This window comes from Elgaria multicarinata, chromosome 5 (genome assembly GCF_023053635.1).
Source record: "Elgaria multicarinata webbii isolate HBS135686 ecotype San Diego chromosome 5, rElgMul1.1.pri, whole genome shotgun sequence".
Lineage (NCBI taxonomy): Eukaryota > Metazoa > Chordata > Lepidosauria > Squamata > Anguidae > Elgaria > Elgaria multicarinata.
This window is the reverse complement of record NC_086175.1, coordinates 91740573-91760531: the sequence shown is the minus strand read 5'-3', so window position 1 is coordinate 91760531 and position 19959 is coordinate 91740573. Positions and strand designations below refer to the sequence as shown.

Genomic DNA, 19959 nt, shown 5'->3' with positions numbered 1-19959 from the left:
ACATTCAGGGTGTTGTGTTTTTTTAAATTAAAAATGGTGCATGGGCTCAGTGTTCAAAAACTCTTCTAAAAGGATGCAATCTGGTCAATTTTCCCTCTTTCCTCCCCATTTTTCTCGTTTTTCTCCTCATTCCTTTCCCCTTGCGTGTACTATCTTTTTTAGATTGTGAGCCTGCAGGCTGGGGCTGTCTTGTTTAATTGATTATATGTAACCTGCTATAGCAAACTTTTTGGCTGAGGTCTGGCATAAAAATACTTCAGATAAATATAAATGAATTCTCCAAACTCTCCCTTATATGTTCCATTTATTTCAGTGGAAGAAAGTTGAAGAATTATGCTTAATACTTATATTGCAATAAATGTGATTTAACAGTGGTTATCCAATAGGGTGACCATATTTTAGAAACCAAAAAGGAGGACAACACGGCCACCCCCATGTCCTAGGTTATCCAGTGCACTCTATGACATTTATCTCAGTAATGTAATAAGTTACTTGGTGTTGTGGTTTATCTTTAATGCACATTCTTAAATGAATACAAAATAGTACAATGATAGTGTGATAGCTCATGTAAATCTGATGTAAAATGGTCACAATTGATCATGGATTGAGCTCGCTCATTATGGGAATACATTTGTAACAACGTGCAGTAGAAAATCAGTGAAATCTTGCTGACATCTGAACTGTGGTCCATATATCTAATTATATAAACCAGTAGACCATCTCTTCAGCACTCTTCTATTGAATTCCAGGAAAGGAAAATCAAAAGGAAAATTTCCCATGGCACAAATTTAGAGGGGATTTAATGTCCAGGTTGTTTCTTCCCCAGTTTCCTGCTACTTCCCACACTTGTCTAGCTCCCTTGATGTGTTACATTTTTTTGGAGAGTGAGACACAACTGATGTTAGATTATTAGATTAGATGTTAAAAAAACAATTATATAAAACATAGCTTTCAGTAAAATATATACATAGCTTTTGAAAACTTGATATGATCAGATTTAATATCTTGAGCTATCTCCAATAAATAACCACCTGAGGGTGGCTCTTGAGTTCTCCTGACAAGTAGAAGATTGAATCACATTTTTCTATATGTATGGGCTAAATCTGATGTCTTTAAAAGGGGAGTGGGAGTTTGGGTGATGGGAATTGCTAAGGACTACAGCAAGTGTCACTAATCTTTTTTGGGCAGGTCAGCACATTTGGAATTTTGTATGAGTGTTATGAATGCTCTCACAAAATGGCTGCCATGGAGGTCTTGCCAATTCATAAAATGGTTACTATAAAAATCAGGAGGGGCAGGGAGTCTGGCAAGCACCAAGAGAGGGTTTCCAACATGTTGCCCATAGGCGCCATGCTGGAGACCCATTACTACAAAAAAAAATATATATATATTGAATTTTATCCTTTCATTATGTAAGATTTATATGCGATTATATGCAGTATTTTTATCTTGTTGTCCCTTCATATCGTATTTATTTTGTATGTGAATGGCCTAAGGCCTAAGCATTAATAAATTGCTACTACTACTACAAAAATAGTTTAGCATTACTTGATATTCTTAACTACAAATCCCATTCTTGATAAAACTCCATAAGCAAAATGTATTGGATACTTTGAATCATATTCTATTGCCAAAGATTATGTAGACTTTTAATGTGTTAAACAAGGATACAGGTTTACTGTAATTAATTCTTAGAAAATGTGGGTTCAGTGCCTAGGTTACTAAGCAGGCTTTCTTTCTCTACTGTGAGACCCTTGTCCTCATATCAAACTGACTATTGATGTAACAGAAGATTGTTGCATGGCTTTCAGTCTAGATTTGCTGTTAGGTTCAATTGATCAAAATATAAAAAGCATCTTTATGCCTTAATATTGACACCCCAACTCTTAAAAAACATAATATCCTATTCTATCCAATTATAGGAGGTCCCTGATCTGGAAAGCAACAATATCCTCAGCCTGCCTGAGTTGGCCTTGGAATCCTACAAAGGTCACTAAAAGCTAACATCTGTGCATGATATAAAATGAGCAGATCTGCACCAAACAGGAGATAACACTTTGAAAGCAGTTTGAAAATGGTGTATGGAATGTGTCATGGGCCCCAACAGTTGTCAGTGCACTTCAATACCATTATAAAGCAGTAGTGTAAATCCTGCCCAGGTAAGAAAATTCTCTCCACAGGAGATTCATAGTGTTGAGAGTGAATGGAGTCCTTACCAGTTACCCTCAAGCACCTTCACTTCTACAGAGTTAGGTAGAGAGGTGTGCCAGTGGCTTGGCAGCGTATGGCTGCCGAAAATTATATTATCCCATTCCATTATATGAAAAAATCTGCTTTGCCAATTTCAGAGTAAGGATTGGCTATCCCACCCTTTTCACAAATGGCTAGGCATTCAATTGTCTTCAGGGGATTGGCTCATAATTACCTAGGTGCCAATCTCCAGAGAGAAGTGTTTGTGTTTTACAGAAGTCATTTTTCTCCCTCCAATTAAATGCTTTAATGTAAGAATGGTTAATATTTATTTATTCATGTATTTATTGCTGAGGGGAGTGTGTATCTAGATGTTTTTGCCATTACATATTTATCACTAGTAACTATCTCTGTGGCTGTGAGCAACACACATTTACTGTTTGGACAATAAAAGTAGTAATTCTCAGGTTTCTAATAAAACTAAGAAAATTCTTCAAAATAACCTTGGTCATATGGAAAATATACGTGGCCCGTGGACTGCATAACAAGATTTCTTTTTTCATATGCTTTTACGTTTAAATGTGAAGTTAAGAAATCTGTGAATATTCTCCAAATGCAAACTAATTTGGATGAGCAGAACTAATAATTAAAATCATAAATCCTATTTTTGTATGTGTTCCTTTAAAACAGAGGCCACTCATAATCTTCTCTGACCTTTGTCTATTATCTTTGCAAAATCATGGAAGACGGGTGAGGTGCCGGAAGACTGGAGGAGGGCTAACATTGTCCCTATCTTCAAAAAGGGCAAAAAGGAGGAACCTGGGAACTACAGACCTGTCAGTCTGACATCCATCCCTGGGAAAATTCTGGAGCAGATTATAAAGAAGTCAATCTGTAAACACCTTGAAATCAATGCAGTGATTACTAGAAGCCAACATGGATTTGTCAGGAACAAATCCTGTCAGACTAATTTGATCTCAGTTTTTGATCGGGTAACTTCCCTTGTGGACTGTGGGAATGCTGTGGGAATGCTGTCATATATCTTGCCTTCAGTAATGCTTTTGACAAAGTACCACATGACTTTCTGGTTAACAAACTACCTAAAAGTGGGCTAGAAGGAACAACTATTAGGTGGATTCACAGTTGGCTACATAATCTGACTCAAAAAGTACTTATCAATGGAACCTTCTCTAACTGGGGAGAGGCAACAAGTGGGGTATCGCAGGGCTCAGTCCTGGGCCCAGTGCTCTTCAACATTTTTATTAATGATTTGGATGAGGAGGTGCAGGGAACGCTTATCAAATTTGCAGATGACACACAATTGGGTGGGATAGCTAATACCCTGGAAGACAGAAACAAACTTCAAAGTGATCTTGATAGGCTGGAGTGCTGGGCTGAAAACAACAGGATGAAATTTAATAGGGATAAATGCCAAGTTCTACATCTAGGAAATAGAACCCAAATGCACAGTTACAAGATGGGGGATACTTGGCTCAGCAATACTACAAACGAGAAGGATCTTGGAATTGTTGTAGATCGCAAGCTGAATATGAGCCAACCGTGCAATATGGCTGCAAGAAAGGCAAATGCTGTTTTGGGCTGCATTGATAGAAGTATAGCTTCCAAATCACGTGAGGTACTGGTTCCTCTCTATTCGGCCCTGGTTAGGCCTCATCTAGAGTATCGCGTCCAATTCTGGGCTCCACAATTCAAGAAGGACGCAGACAAGCTGGAGCATGTTCAGAGGAGGGCAACCAGGATGATCAGGGGTCTGGAAACAAAGCCCTATGAAGAGAGACTGAAAGAACTGGGCATGTTTAGCCTGGAGAAGAGAAGATTGAGGGGAGACATGATAGCACTCTTCAAATACTTAAAAGGTTGTCACACAGAGGAGGGACAGGATCTCTTCTCAATCCTCCCAGAGTGCAGGACAACGGGCTCAAGTTAAAGGAAGCCAGATTTCAGCTGCACATCAGGAAAAACTTCCTGACTGTTAGAGCAGTACGACAATGGAATCAGTTACCTAGGGAGGTTGTGGGCTCCTGGACAACCACCTGTCAGGGATGCTTTAGGGTGGGTTCCTGCATTGAGCAGGGGGTTGGACTCGATGGCCTTATAGGCCCCTTCCAACTCTGCTATTCTATGATCTAATTTCTTATACATTCAGTCTGGTGATGTCCCATGTCTGGATATCAGTTAAAGGGCAATTAGTGCACTAAAGCCAGGAGTTTCTGGTGAGAGATTTGTTCAGGATCTGGAAAACTGGGTTGGTGTTGATACATGTCTAGTTCTATTTGCCAACATGCTTTCTAATGTTCCCCTTTAATACATGCTCAATCTCTGTATTGGGGAGAAACAATTATAGAGACACCAGAAGTCTGGTGTTCTCTTTACCAAATGAAACAATGCTTTCAAAGGCTGCAATTTTCCATTGGTCAGGAAAGGGAGAGCCTAAAACCATATGTTTAATTCTCTTACCAGAAAGACTTAATAATTCTACTTCACTTAACATTCACTTTAAATGTACAAAGAAATATATAAAATGTATACATTTGAAATATACAATAGGCTTGTTATGATCAGTGATTTTTAGTGAATTTGCATTTGCTCTATTGCATATTTAAATTATATTTCCTTTACTCACCTTACTGATTAACTTTTTAAACAAACTTTTAAAAGCCTTGGTAGTAATTCTAGTCCTGGTAAAATATCGAAGGAAATCCTTATATGTGGATATGTTTCATCTGAAGGTGAAATTCTGCTATTAAAAACTGCCACTACACATGGACACTGAGATGCTTATTTCAGATTCTGATTGCATATGCACTGGCCTGTAAAAAAGAACTTGCTTATTTCTTTTCATCTTGAATCTGGCAATCAGCATTCTGCACAGTTCAATTATTCTGAGCCTATGATTGTTTGGACTTTCTCAGCATGTTATCATATTATATCTATAAAGCACTGATTTTTATTTTAATATATCCAACAACCATGATGGTCTCATTTTATGTTTGGCCTTGGGCAACTGCAATAGTGTTGTAAAATTAACTATAAAGCTTTTGTACCTTGCATAAAGGCATAACTGGATTATTAGCTATATTTATTCAGAGTGATTTTGTTGTCAAGAGAAATGATCCTATTCTCAAAAACAAGTATGTTTGTATATATTCAATACATGAAGTGGGGCATACCCTTGACTTGGTCTCTGTTCAGAGCTGTGAGATGAGTAGTCTGAATATTTGGAGGGTCCAAGCAACCCTTTTGTCATGGCTGGACCATTTCCTGGTGAGATTTGAACTCATGGTATTACCTTCTTCCTGCAGAGGTGGGGAACCTATTCAGATGGTCTCCCCAGGAGATTGATGGAATCCAATGGATTTCTGAACACTCTTAGGGATTGTCCAGTGGAGAGAGCTGGTGATCTAGCCGAGGCCCTAGTCTCACTATGGAAAAGTGAGATGTGGGCAGTCACTGACTTGGTTGCACCTGAGTGGCCTCTCTTGTACCGTAGAGCCTCCTGGTATACTAGGGAGCTGCAGTCAATAAAATGCAGATGACATTTTGTCTCCAACTTTGTTTAACATCTATATGAAGCCTCCGGGAACAGTCATTAGGGGATTTGGAGCCAAGTGACATCAGTATGCTGGTGACAAACTGCCCTATCTCCCTGTGACATCTGAACCAGGTGAGGCTATGCAAGATCTGGATCATTGCCTAGACTCAGCGATGAGCTGGATGAGGACCAATAAATTGAATCCTGGCAAGACAGAAGCCCTGTGCATGACTGGTTCCTAGGTCTAGAAGATAGGCTCGTTGCCTTTTTTTGGATGGAGTTGCAATCCCTCTGAAAGATCAGGTTTATAGTCTGGGGGTACTCCTAGATCCATTGCTGTCACTGGAGGCCCAGCTTTGACTAATATGTCAGCTACTGCCTCTCCTGGACAGGGATAGCTTGACCACAGAGGCACAGGCAGTAGTAACATCTAGACTAGATTATTGCAATGTTTTCTTTGTGGGGCTGCCCTTAAGGCTAGTCTGAAAACTGGAGCTAGTGCAGAATGCAGCAGCTCAGCTGTAGTCAGGAACTGCACCTTTTCAGCATGTAACCCTTTGCTGAGGGAACTACTGGGCCAGGTTTAAAGTTTTGCTTCTAGCGTATAAAGCCCTAAACAACTTGGGAAAAGGACACTTGAGAAAACGCAGTTTCCCTTATCAACCTGCCCAGTCCCTGAGGTCATCAAATGGGACGCTCCTGGTGGTTCCGTATGGTCCACTTGAGTAGAGCCTTCAATCTGGTGGCTCCCTCTGAAAGTCAGGCAGACGTCAACATTGTGTCATTTTTGGCACCTCCTGAAAATATCTTTATTTCAAGAAGCCTGCCTTGATTGACCAGCCATATTTTTTATTGGCCTTTTGTTTTTAAAAATGTTTAATATGTTGTTTTATTTTTATATGTTTTAATAAGGTGTTGTTATTCTTTTTATCTTTTATTGTTCATTACTCCAGAATCTATATAGATGTGCAGTGGGATATAAATTTTGTAAATTAAAGAAATAAATTTGTGATACTTGAATTATAACAATTATCCCTGAATTGCAAATATCCCCTTTTGGGGCCAGGTGCTCAAGTGGATAGTCGCTGTTAATCTCCAGTCACTGTTGGATAGACTAATTATCTGAATCCATTTCAATCTGATTTCTGCCCTGTTTTCAGCACATAAACTGTGTTGATCACCATGATGGATGAGTTATGCCAGAAGGACAGGAGCAGTATGGCCCAGCTAATTCCTTTGGACTTCTTGGTGGTTTTCAATACCAATCGAGCATAGCTTCATTCTTGTTATGCTGTTTTAGGTACTGGGGATTACTGGACTTTGGTGGTTCTGCTCTTTCTTAGATGGCTGCTTCTAAAAGATAGTGCTGAAAATTTACTGTGCACAGTGGACCTATGGGGTTCCATCTTGTCTCTCATGCTCTTTTACATCTATCTGTAATCATTGAATTAGGTCATCAATAGACTGATGACATCTAGCTCTATTTCTCCTTTCCATCAGATTGAGGCGAGGCAGTGGCCATACGGAATCAATAATAGACTGAATGAGGGCTAGTAAACTGAAGTTCAATCTAGACAAGAAGGAAGTCATGTTAGTAGGTGGTTTGTTTCACTAGGGAGTTGGTTTTCAATCTGTTCTGGCTGGTTTCATGTATTTTGAGCATTGTACTGCAGGCTGAATGAACTGCCTGCCCCATTCTGCTCCACTGACTTGGCTCCAATCCTTTTAGCCCAATCCTATGCATGTTTTTGTTATTTTTCCCCTTTTGCTATGGACTCTAGCTTCAGTGGTGAGTGAAATGTACTTGGTATGTGCTCAGATTTCTTGGTAGAATCCTGGTGAATTGTTGGCACAAATAGTTGGCACAGATTATGGGGAGGGGGCGAAAACAAGAGCTTGCCCATAACTTGGAAGAGCTAGGGTTGCAAAGAACCCTTCCCCCCTTTTTTTTAAAGAATTACTGGAAGAAAGAAAAATGAGGATGGATTGTTGTGTGGAGGGCAACAGAATGTATATGATCTGTTTGTACTTTTCTTACATCCACTGTGGTTAGTGCCTAATCTCTAAAAGGGGGATGTTTAGGCTTTAATCCATGTAGCTGAAATTTCTCAGAGGTGTGGGGAAAGGATTCTGCACATGCTCAGAGACATTATTTCATTGTTGTTGTTGTTGTTTTACTAACATTAAAATAAATTCTAGTAATTCTAGATTTGGAAGAGTGTATGTAGGTGTGTACATGCAAATGTGTGTCATGTCCCTGTGCCCTGGATCTCTTAAGTACCTAGTAACAACCCTGCTCTGTGGTTCTGTTGTTTTGGGGTTTTATTATATCTGTTTTTTCAATCATACACTACCTTGATGGACCTGTTACTGAAGGCTGCCTTATAAATTGAACAAAGAAATGATCTATACTGAACAAATGCTAAACATAACTGGAATACACAAAGAAGCAAGTCATATATATTTGGTTTATTACATTTTCATGACTATCTAGAAATGATAATCACTTACCAATGTAATCCCCTGCTGAACATTGTTACATATTGTTCCATTCCCATCTGTTCACCCACTCCAAGGTCAGTTCTCTGTGGCTGAGAAAAGCCTACTTAGCTGCCATTCATTCCTATGGTCAAAAGTAAAGGAATGCACTCATGGACAAACAAGTTATGAGGGCTGCCTGCTTCTATTGTTGATTGCCATTGAGAATCAAATCTACACCTGTATGTATAACCCCAAGCTGGGTTCTGTTTTTAGGTCACACCAAATATTGAAGAACTGGGCAAAATGTTAGAAACTTGTTTTTACATAGAGATAGACAGATTTACTTAATCAACTGTTTTCCTGTTTTTACAGCTTGCAAATCAGGATTCTATAAAGCGTTTGCTGGGAATATAAAGTGTTCCAAGTGCCCTCCACACAGTCAAACTTTTGTGGAAGCAACATCCGTGTGTCAGTGTGAAAAAGGTTACTTTCGAGCTGAGAAGGATCCACCAACTATGGCATGTACCCGTAAGTTTGATTCATACTGGTGTTTGAAATTCTTCCCTTGTCCCACTCATTATATAAAAGGATAAAAATAGCACTTCTTTTATATTCCTCACACAAAAGCTAATAGTATGAGAGCATGTTTTTGTTAATCAAGAATGCAAATCAGGTTTTTCACTTATTCCCAGTACTCCTTAAAGTAAGTGAAAAAATGTTCCTCAATCTGAAGTGCATTAAACAACAACACAATACCAGAAAATATTGCAACTGTTCCATTATTAACAAAGGACAAAGTGGCCACACATTTCAAATCTGGGTACCAGTTTATATAATATATTCAATAAACAAAAACCCTACGGTTTATAAAACAACGTTAAGGATGTACACTTTTCCACCAAGCACCAAAAAGCGGGGAAATTGGGAGTTAAGGCTCACCAGCCTTAACGCCACATCCTCCCTAAGGAGGCAGAAAGTACCAGTGAAATTCTCATTCTCCCAAAGCAGATAAACCATGAGGAGAGGATGGAGAATAGGATATGCAGAGGTGACTGTGGGGTTGTGGAAAACTGATGACGAACAACCTAGAGCCACCTACTTCTTTTTTTGTTTAGAGCAGCCCTTCCCCAACCTCAAGCCCTCCAAATGTGTTGGACTACAACTCCCATCATTGCAAGTCAGTATGTCCCATGGTTAGGAATGCTGGGACAGCAGGATGGGGAATACTGTTCTATATCCTTCTCAAATACAGGTGCTGCACAATATTTTTTTTCTCACATACATCTCGCATAGAGCAGCATGATTAATAACAGAAAGGGCACTATTTGTTGGAAATGTAGAACCAGAGCAAGGGCTGGCATTTTCAACTTTTGGTCAATACCCTGCCCTTCAAAGAAGCAATGTTTTTTCCTCCCCCCTTTAAAATGTGTTCATACAAAATATACTGTTCACTCCCCACAATCCCTCCACAATACATCATCTCAGCAGAGTGACAGAGGAACAGAAAAGGATTAGTTTGGATGTCTTGAACTCCTTTTAGATGAAATTAGTTTGCAATCCTATACCACTTGGGAGGAAACTCTAGTAAATTCAGCAGCACTGAGTTCTGAGAAGATATGTATAGGATCCAAGAGTTAAGCAACCTTCTCCAGCCTGGTGCTCTCCAGATGTGTTGCGCTGCAACTTCCATGTTATGGTGAGGACAAAAAACATTTTCTTCAATAGTTTTAAAATAATCCTTACACATGAATCTATTAGGTGTTAGCTCTGTCTTTGATCTCACAATGCTGAACACGTAAGAAAAATCCTCTGCGGTCACAGCATTCCTGATCATTGTCCATGCTGACAGGAACTTTTATGAGTTGAACTTCAAAACATCTTGTGTTCTACATTCTGCCTGCCCTTGCTCTAGAACAGCATTCCCCAATAACTTTTCCACAACCCCACAGTCAGCTCTGCATATGATAGCCTGCTTCCCTCCAAATGTTTGAGAGTATAAGTTGCAGCATTCCTGACCATGGGACATACTGACTTGCAATGATGGGAGTTGTAGTCCAACACCTTTGGAGGGCACGAGGTTGGGGAAGGGCTGCACTAAACAAAAAAAGAAGTAGGTGGCTCTAAGTTGTTCGTCATCAGTTTTGCACAACCCCACAGTCACCTCTGCATATCCTATTCTCCATCCTCTCCTCATGGTTTATCTGCTTTGGAAGAATGAGAATTTCACTGGTACTTTCTGCTCCTTGGGGAGGATGTGACGTTAAGGCTTACGAGCCTTAACTCCCAATTTCCCTGCTTTTTGGTGCTTGATTGAAAACTGTACAGCCTTAACGTTGTTTTGTAAACCGTAGGTTTGTTGTTTATTGAATTTCATGGCTTTGTGTAACGGATGACCAGATATCTTTTAAATCTCAGACGTGCTTATTACATATGACTTGGAAGTCACATGTAATAGCCACATCAGAGATTTAAATGAATTTTAAAATACTGCTTCCAAAAATTGCATTTGCCTTTTATGCTGCAACCTTACACTGTTTGCTCACATTGAGAAATCCATCAAAAAGGTTACTTTCTTTCCACCTGGCTATCCCAAAGCACACATCCCATATGACATGGCTGTACTTTGGGATAGGCAGGTGGAAAGAAGCTAACCTTTTGAATCGATTTCTCAATGTGAGCTAACAGTATAAGGTTGCAGCATAAAAGGCAAATGCAGTTTTTGGAAGCAGTATTTTAAAATTTATTTAAATCTCTGATGTGGCTATTACATGTGACTTCCAAATCATATGTAATAGGCATGTCTGAGATTTAAAAGACCCACACACACCACTTAAGGCCCCCTCCCACACCACTTACCTTGTCTGTCGCAGCCAGGCGGTGGCTTTACTAGAGCCTGTGGCCTGCAGCCTTGCTTCTGCGTTGACCAGGAGGCTCGATCCAAGCCCATGCCCGGCCACGACGGAGCAGGTAAGACCCCCCCCGGCCTGTCCCCTTACCTGGCTCCGCCGCCACCACACAGACTGCGGTGGCGGTGGCAGATCCAGGCAAGCCCCCCCCTTACCTGCTCCATCACGGCTGGGCCCGGGCTTGAACTGAGCCCCCTGGTCAACCAGGAAGCAAGGCCGCACCTGCGGTTGACCAGGGGGCTTGATTCAAGCCCGGGCCCGGCCGCAACGGACCAGATAAGACCCCCCTCCTGCCTGTCCCCTTACCTGGCAAGCCCCCCCCCTGGCAAGCCCTGCCCCACTTACCTGGTCCCTCACAGCTGGGTGTGGGCCTCGCTCTCCCTTCTTCTCCCCCTCCCTCCTGGGAATCTGAGGTGCATGCGCTGCCTTATCATATTCCCCATAGGGAAACACTGAAATTTAAAAAAATTAATAAAAAAATCAAGGGAAGGGAATTTTGAAAAAAGAAAAGCCATTCCACCAACTAGAAGGACAGGGGGACAAGATCCTACCACTGGTTTGAAGGGTAAGGGTCCCAATTCGGAGCTTTTAGTGCGCAAAAAATGGTCGCCACCCGGAAGTACTAAGAGTTCATTTTGAGTCACAGAGGTTTTTCCTACTTTAATCCTTTGAACTGCCATCCTGCCCTCAATATTTCACCAATCTTCTTGAAACACGCAGGGTATGTAAAACCAGCATTTCTTTCTGGCAGGTCTCCATTTCAGGAAGATTGGTGAAACATTTTCCACTTCAGGTTGCTAGAATGACCCACCCCCCAATAATGGCTTTTAACATGGTGGAATGCTGTTTGTACTCTTCATCCTTAACACAGGAAACACTCCTGTGTTTCCCTGTAATAAAAAATCACCTTGGGCAAAATATGTATTGAGATTACTTGATAATAAATATCAAATTTCTGCCAAACCTGTTATTTCCCTTCTTTCCTCAGGCTTGAACAGAGTATTATAACTATCCAACAAATATCTTCCTGACACATTGAATAAAAAATTAAGTATCCCAAAGCAGGGGAGAAAGAAGCATATATAATCAGTCATTTACAGGCATATTTGAAACCTCTAGCATGTATTTTCTAATTGCTTTTATCTAGTTGTAAAATAAAAGTTATGAAAATGAATGAACACACCCAAAAGGTGTACATGCACTGCAATATATCTATAATGTATTCATCTTGAAAATGTCCTTGAGAAGATAAATAACAGCCCCTTTCGAAATACAAAAGTATAGGCACAGTGCTCAGATTTTAAAATAGGGCTATAATACTGTGAACCAGGATCAAATGACCAATTAAACAAAATCAAGCTCTTCCATTTCTGAACAGCTATCCTATAAGGTAAGTAACACAATCCAACTGTATAAAACAACAACTGGAACTTCAGTTACAGAACTAAATACCATATTTTATCACTGCAGCCCAAAATCGAAGCTGCTGCATAAGACATAAAAACATAAGAGAAGCCATGTTGGGTCAGACCAAGGGTCCATCTAGTCCAGTGTCCTATTCACACAGTGGCCAATCGGTTGTCCACGGAAAACCCACAAGCAGAACGCAAGTGCAAAAGCATCATCCTGCCCATGTTCCCCAGCAACTGGTGTATATAAGCTTACTGCCTCTCATACTGGAAATAGCATACAGCCGTCAGGACAAGTAGCCATCAACAGATTATCCTCCATTAATTTCTCCAATCTCCTTTTAAAGCCATCCAAATTGGTGGACATCGCTACATCTTATGGAAGTGTTCTTCATAGTTTAACAATGCACTATGTGAAGAAGTACTTCCATCCTGAATCTCCCACCGAGTTGGGCAGGCAGTGGAAATCTGTCAAGCTCAAACAGGGCTGGATTTCTAAGTGACAGTCATCCCTAAATTTAGTTCAGTTTATACTATGGCTTGGAAGTATATCCCCTTCCCACTCTTCCCCCAAGCTAATCTCCATCTAAGAAGATACCCTCTGTTGATAAACAACATGCCTTCTGTGGTATTAGTTACTGAGATATTGAATGGCTTTCATCAACACAATGATACTTGCAAGGATGGATATCAGGATTTTCCACATTCCATTCTATTAGTGTTCCTATGAAGTGCTATGTCCTCTATTCCATTCTTTCTGGTTCTTGTTGAACGACTTCTTGAAAATTGTTTCTAAAATTGGAGCATGCATTGTTTATAGAGGGCAGGACAGTATTCATCTTCCCACCTTTGCCAAAGCTTGGTCCACCAGAGGAGACAGAAGAGAAAATTTCTGGAGGGTGGGTGGTTCAAAGTTGTATGACTTTCAGATGGGGATGGTACTTCCAGTTCTAGGAGGTGGTGAGCGTAGTTTTCCTCCAACCTCCCCCCCCCCCACGCCCTTTAACTTTTTTTTAAAAAAGCTACGCCACTGCTCGAAATTGTGTCTCAGCAATCCAGCTGCTGAGAGCTCTGTAAATACGGCCAGAACACCCCTGGGAACAACACTACATGATGACATTGAGGACTTTCAGATGGGGGGGGGAATCACGTTTCCTTGTACAGCTCAGTGCATTTTAATGGGACAGCACCTTCTAGTGGGCATTTTAGAGCTCAACTGAAATCCCGAAAAATATCAACATATCTCAAAAGAGTTAGGTTTTCTGAGGATTTTTTATCACTAAAACTGGGAAATAGGGCAGGAGATACGCAGAAGGCTCACAATGTCATCAAAATAACCCGTGAATATCTGTGAGTGGTCAGTCAAAAGCATGCTATAAATCACTCATTTAAAGAAGTCCATAGTGTCATTCCCAGGGGTATTCCAGTGGGGAGAAGATGGCTTACATGATAGTGTAGTGTCATTCCCAGGGGCATTTTATCCCCATTTATAAAGTACTGAGTAGCTAGGCTGCCAAGCCACTATTTGGAGAGACAACTTATCTTTGTTAAAGTTAAAAGGGAGGAAGGGAAACAACCCTTGCTACCTCTTAGAATTATATGCAAGTATCCCACCCACTCAAATGTTTATTTTACACACACACACACACACACACACACACACACACACTTTCATTTTCTTTCATTCATTTATTACATTCTGTACTGCTCCATAGCTGAAGCTCTCTGGGTGGTTCACAAAAATGTACAATAACGTTACGAAAAAGTTTGGGCTAAATGTTCAGCCCAACCCTACCTTTCAGTTCCTTCTACATTGGCCACTTATGAATTGTCAAAAAAAGAGGAAATGCATCAGCAAAAAGAGGACTAAAGAATATAGCAATTTGCATTAAAGTGCATATGTTAATTTTTATGTATAGATGCAACTGTAAAAATAAGTTAAACCTCAAAAAAACCAAGATTATGGCAACCAGCTTGATTGATAACTGGCAAATAGAGGGAGAAAACGTGGAGGCAGTGACAGACTTTGTATTTCTGGGCGCAAAGATTACTGCAGACGCTGACTGCAGCCAGGAAATCAGAAGACATTTACTTCTTGGGAGGAGAGCAAAGACAAATCTTGATAAAATAGGTAAGAGCAGAGACATCATACTGACAACAAAGGTCCGCATAGTTAAAGCAATGGTATTCCCCATAGTAACCTATGGCTGCGAGAGCTGGACCATAAGGAAGGCTGAGCGAAGGAAGGTAGATGCTTTTGAACTGTGGTGTTGGAGGAAAATTCTGAGAGTGCCTTGGACTTCAAGAAGATCAAACCAGTCCATACTCCTGGAAATAAAGCCAGACTGCTCACTTGAGGGAATGATATTAAAGGCAAAACTGAAGTACTTTGGCCACATAATGAGAAGACAGGATACCCTGGAGAAGAGGCTGATGCTAGGGAAAGTGGAAGGCAAAAGGAAGAGGGGCCGACCAAGGGCAAGATGGATGGATGATATTCTGGAGGTGACAGACTCGACCTTGGGGGAGCTAGGGGTGGCGACGGCCAACAGAAAGCTCTGGCGTGGGTTGGTCCATGAAGTCACGAAGAGTCGGAAGCGACTGAACAAATAAACAACAACAAATAGAAATACATCATGTGGAAGACCAGGTGACCTGTGTGCTTGGCTGCTGTTCTGGTGGTAACAGTTGATTGGCAAACATTCTTATGGTACTTTATTTTTAAACTGAAATTGGACAAACCAGCCATTCAAACAGAGGATGCCTTCATATACAGAACAGTCCTCTCGCAGCCCTTTAAATAGAGGACTGTCCTTGGTATAAGAAGGCACATGGCCACCCTAGTTCCTTCAGTTCATTTGCATCTTTATCCCCTCTGCATTGTCAATACATATGTGTATATTGATAAAACAGTGCAAGGAAGAATATTGATGGGATTGTGTATATATGATCAGATCAAGGTTGCTTCTTTGTTGCTTCTTTGGATGGTTTTATCACTGTACATCAATGTGTAGAGTGGAAGACATAAATGAACTGAAAAAGTTCTAATAGATTGCTTCCACTTTGAAAACAAGACAAAGTAATTTGGAGCACCAAAATCTGGGGAGAAATTCAGGTGAGGAGAATTTCAGAAGCATCCCTAACCTGTAGGGATGTGCAAAATCCATTCCATTTGTGTTTTGCGAATTGTCAGGTGTCTTTCATTCTCTCATCCATCTATTGACAAAATCTGCTTTTTTTTCTCAGTTTCTGAACTTGTGCAAATCCGCATCTGTGCAAATGCAAAAATGTCCCCAAAATGTGCATTTTTACGCTTTTGCTTTTGGAGGAAATGCATATTTTTGGGCGGTTTTTTTATTTTTTCATATTTTTCTACAACAAAATTTACACAAAATTCCTGAAGGTTTGGAAAACAGTCCACAAGCCAATGTTCATCACCCAACAGGGCGAAAGCTGCATAATCCGTGAGTCAGGTTCATAAAAATCCAAATTCATTTGGTTCCATTGTGGATTATCTGACATCCTTTCCCACCTGCAGGACAAAAGTAAAGAAATAATTACATTGCTGCTGGATCCAGGAATGAAAACATAGCTTGGTTAAAATAAGCCCACAACTTATGCATTATGTGCAATGAATGGCACTTTTACCTTCCTCCATGTGGGTATCTGCTACATTTTACGTGAGATAGTGAGCAGATCTTGTCTCCCTCGGATGGGTCACCCCATCCTGACTAAGAGCCTCAAGCAGTCATATACATTGCCAGTCACAACCCATCCATCTTAATGGATTTCCAAGGAGTGTCATCTAGTGATTCAAAGCCTCCTGAACAATCCAGTAAGACTTGGTGAATCAGGCAGCCACTAAGGAGATTCCTGCTCAAGTTGTCCTCACCCTGGTATGCTATGTCATGGCTTATCAGCATGAGGGCCTCCTATTAACCCATCTCATACCTTGGGATATTCATCATGATCCCAGACATTTTTCTTCCACTCCTCCACATTGTTATTTAGAATCCCAAGAATGCATTGCAATGCAACCTCCAATTAAACTTAGGGGAAACTCCAGTCTGACAATAAGGAATAGGCAAAATGGAAAAAACTCCTTAACAGTGTTTGATTTAGGTGAGGTAGAAGAAACATCCTGCTTAGTGTCTAAGCAACAATCTATCCTTGGGGGAAGATGGGTTGTCATACCTCCATGAGATGATGACCACAACAACTACTAGTTCACTATTGCTTCAGTGTTGTTGTTGCTGTTGCTGTTGTTGTTTACTTTAAAAAAAAGACTTACATACTCAAATACTTTAAGAACTATATCTGAATTGGCCTTTGGGTGTCAGTGCATAGTCTCACACCTTTGGAAAGACAACTGCAGAGGTAAGATGTTTGAGGATTTAAGTAATTTGACCGTGGGAAAGAGGCATTGATCAAATTGTCTGGTATCTCTTCCATGTTTTGATAACCTAATACTTCAATTTCTAAACAAGATATTAAATGTTATAAAAGAAATTGATCTGCAACAGGCCTCTTGTTAACTTGTAGTTTTATTATCTCTTCATCACTGCAATTTCATACTGACCTTCCTTGAATGGTACAAAGCCATTTGCCACTTCATTAAAAAAAAAGTGTATATTATAAATTAATATATTGGTCAATAGCTAAAGAATATTACAACTAGTCCGGGGCTTATGCTTCTCCAACACCAGCCCCTCACAGCAAGCTATTTTTGAAACTCAGAGACGCTTCAAACGGAGTGTAAGATGTAGCATGGGAATCTGCTGTTCAGAAATAAACATCATAAATTCCTTGGGGTATACCAATGTCCTTGGGTGTGTCCAATATAGAGCTTTCTGGATCCTGGACAGTATATAAGACTTTTCAATAAAAGAAATTATTCAGGTGTTAGTCTAATTATTACTGCACAAAACTGGGATAGTAGCTGAAATGAATTAATCATTTAAAATAATTGCTGTACTTCCTTGCCTAAACAAAATATATAGCATAAGGAAATTCCTGAGTGTATTGCTCACAGATGTCTGCAAAAAGGTTGTGGCTGCCAGTTTTTCCAGTATGACATATAATCTATGCATAATTTATACATAATAACAAAGCAATCAGGCCACATTCATAAAAATCCCAATGACACATAATTTAGCAGAATCTGAGGATTAGAATTAATTGTCTCTCTTTGTTCCAAGTTCTAAATCTTAGTAAATGATTCACTGGATGTCATTACAGCTTAATATTTGCATGAAATCACAGTTTAGATGGCATAATTTAATGGCAATTAAAAACCTATTTAGTCGTCATGCAAATTGGCATGAGGGCCCTTGAGTATGAAGGGTGTCTATTTCTTCAGTATCTGTAGGCGGACCTTTATAAACTTTTAAACACTCCTACCACAATTGATAACAATTTTCCTGTTCGTAGAATTATGAATGCACAATAAATCATATTTTTGTTATAAATAAAGTCCTAAGTCTGTACATCTCCTTGCTCCAAAAAATATTAACAATCATTAGCAAATTGCAAAAGAAAATAATAACTTGTGCATCATTTTTCTCTTCAGATGCCATCTATACATCAACAAATTAACTAAATAAAAAAGGATAGTATAAAGCATGTCATCACTAATTGAAGTTAGTATAATTTTGGGTTTCTCAGGTCCTGTAGTGCTTTAAACTGAAAGCTGGTTCACGCAATTCATATTTTATTCATGGAAGCCATAGCAAGGCACATATGTACATGAGCATAAATAATTGCACTGATCATCTAAAGACACTACATGTGTGGTAGCAGTCTTCCATGTGTATATCCCTACCTTTGGGGGAACTGGGTTTGCAACTATGATTTGCACATGGTCCTTTCTCCAATCCAAAGCACTTAAAAAAAAACCTAAGACCTGAGATTGGTTAATCAGGAAGGTCTGGGCTAAATTCAGCTCCCTGATTCTCCTTCCCCTATACAACAGATTGTTTAAATTCTTTCTTTTTTAAAAAAAAAAAAAAGCTTTAAAATAGCTCCTCTGTTTACATTTGCGCCATTCTTACTCCATGGAATTAGAAGAAATTGTCAGTTAGGCAATCATGGATAAAGTTATGGGTGAAATTTGTATATTGTGTAATTTAGCCCTGAGGGTTTAAAGCATCCACTTCTTCTATAATGAGTTTTGTATTTGATAACAGTTATGAAACTTCCTTCATCAGGTATCTAAATATTGCAAGCCCTATCCTGAATCTTTCTTGAGTTCTGTTCTTTATCCTGAATCTGTCTTTGCTTTCTGGTTTTCTGTGGTTCTAAATATTTCCTTTTCTAAATTGTTTAATTATATTCTAAGATATGTTTGGCACATTTACAGTATAAATGTCTACTCAGAAGTAAGCCCCACTGAGTTCATCAGAGCCTATTCCTAGATAATGCATATAAAATTTCAGCTTTAATTTATTTCTATACATCAAGAAAGAGTGCTTTGTGGATTTTAGAATATATATATTATGCACTAGCTCTTATACAAACTACTTTCCTTTTCTTAGGGCCTCCTTCTGCTCCAAGGAATGTTATTTTTAACATAAATGAAACAGCTCTTATGTTGGAATGGAGCCCACCAAGTGACACAGGAGGGAGAAAAGACCTCACCTATAGTGTAATTTGTAAGAAATGTGGTTCTGATGCCAGCCAGTGTGAGATATGCGGAGGAGGAATCCGATTCGTTCCAAGACATAGTGGGCTAATCAATTCCTCAGTGACGGTGCTTGATTTTATATCCCATGTGAACTACACTTTTGAAATAGAAGCCATGAACGGAGTCTCCGAATTAAGTTTTTCACCCAAGCAGTTCACAGCTATCACAATTACCACAGACCAAGATGGTAAGTGTGTGTTATTTGTGTATCTGTTAAAGCTTATGCAATCGAATATAATTAATAGTACATTTTATAAGTGATTGATAGTAGATATAAGCACATCATGCTTATAAAAGCATTATTTGCTCTTCCGTGGTACTATTTTAAAAAATGATTTCAGGAAAATTGGTAAGACTTCACAGACAGTGGCTTAATCTACACTAAGAAGGATATTGCACTATAAAAGTGGTATATAAAAAGCAGAAGCCACACTACTGCTTTATAGTGGTATTGAAGTGCACTGACAACCGTTGGGGCCCACTGAGACACAAAGGGCCTTCCTAGACGAGGCCTTAGCGCGCCTTCAGACCCGGTTTCCCTGCTGTGCGTCCAGATGACGCACAGGGGAATCCGGCGGCAGGCCGCAGTGAGGCCTCCTCCAATGCGCCATAAGCAAAGTCGCTTATGGCGCACCTTTTCCCCAGCTCCGGCCTCAGGCCGGGGCTGGGGGAGGTCTAGTGACTTCCGTGGCTTTTTGCGGCTACTCGCTTACCGCGAGCAGCAGCGAAAAGCCACGG

At 40.0% G+C, this 19959-nt stretch overlaps 1 protein-coding gene across 3 annotated transcripts in view; it reads left to right on the top strand.

Annotated features, from left to right (window-relative positions):
- EPHA6 (EPH receptor A6) overlaps nt 1-19959 on the top strand; it is a 506479-nt gene that overhangs the window by 243954 nt on the left and 242566 nt on the right. For all 3 annotated transcript variants that reach the window (XM_063126817.1, XM_063126816.1, XM_063126818.1), the window contains exons 4-5: nt 8597-8752; nt 19073-19408. In XM_063126817.1, coding sequence (XP_062982887.1) covers nt 8597-8752; nt 19073-19408 — 492 coding nt within the window. The remainder of the gene's footprint in view (nt 1-8596; nt 8753-19072; nt 19409-19959) is intronic.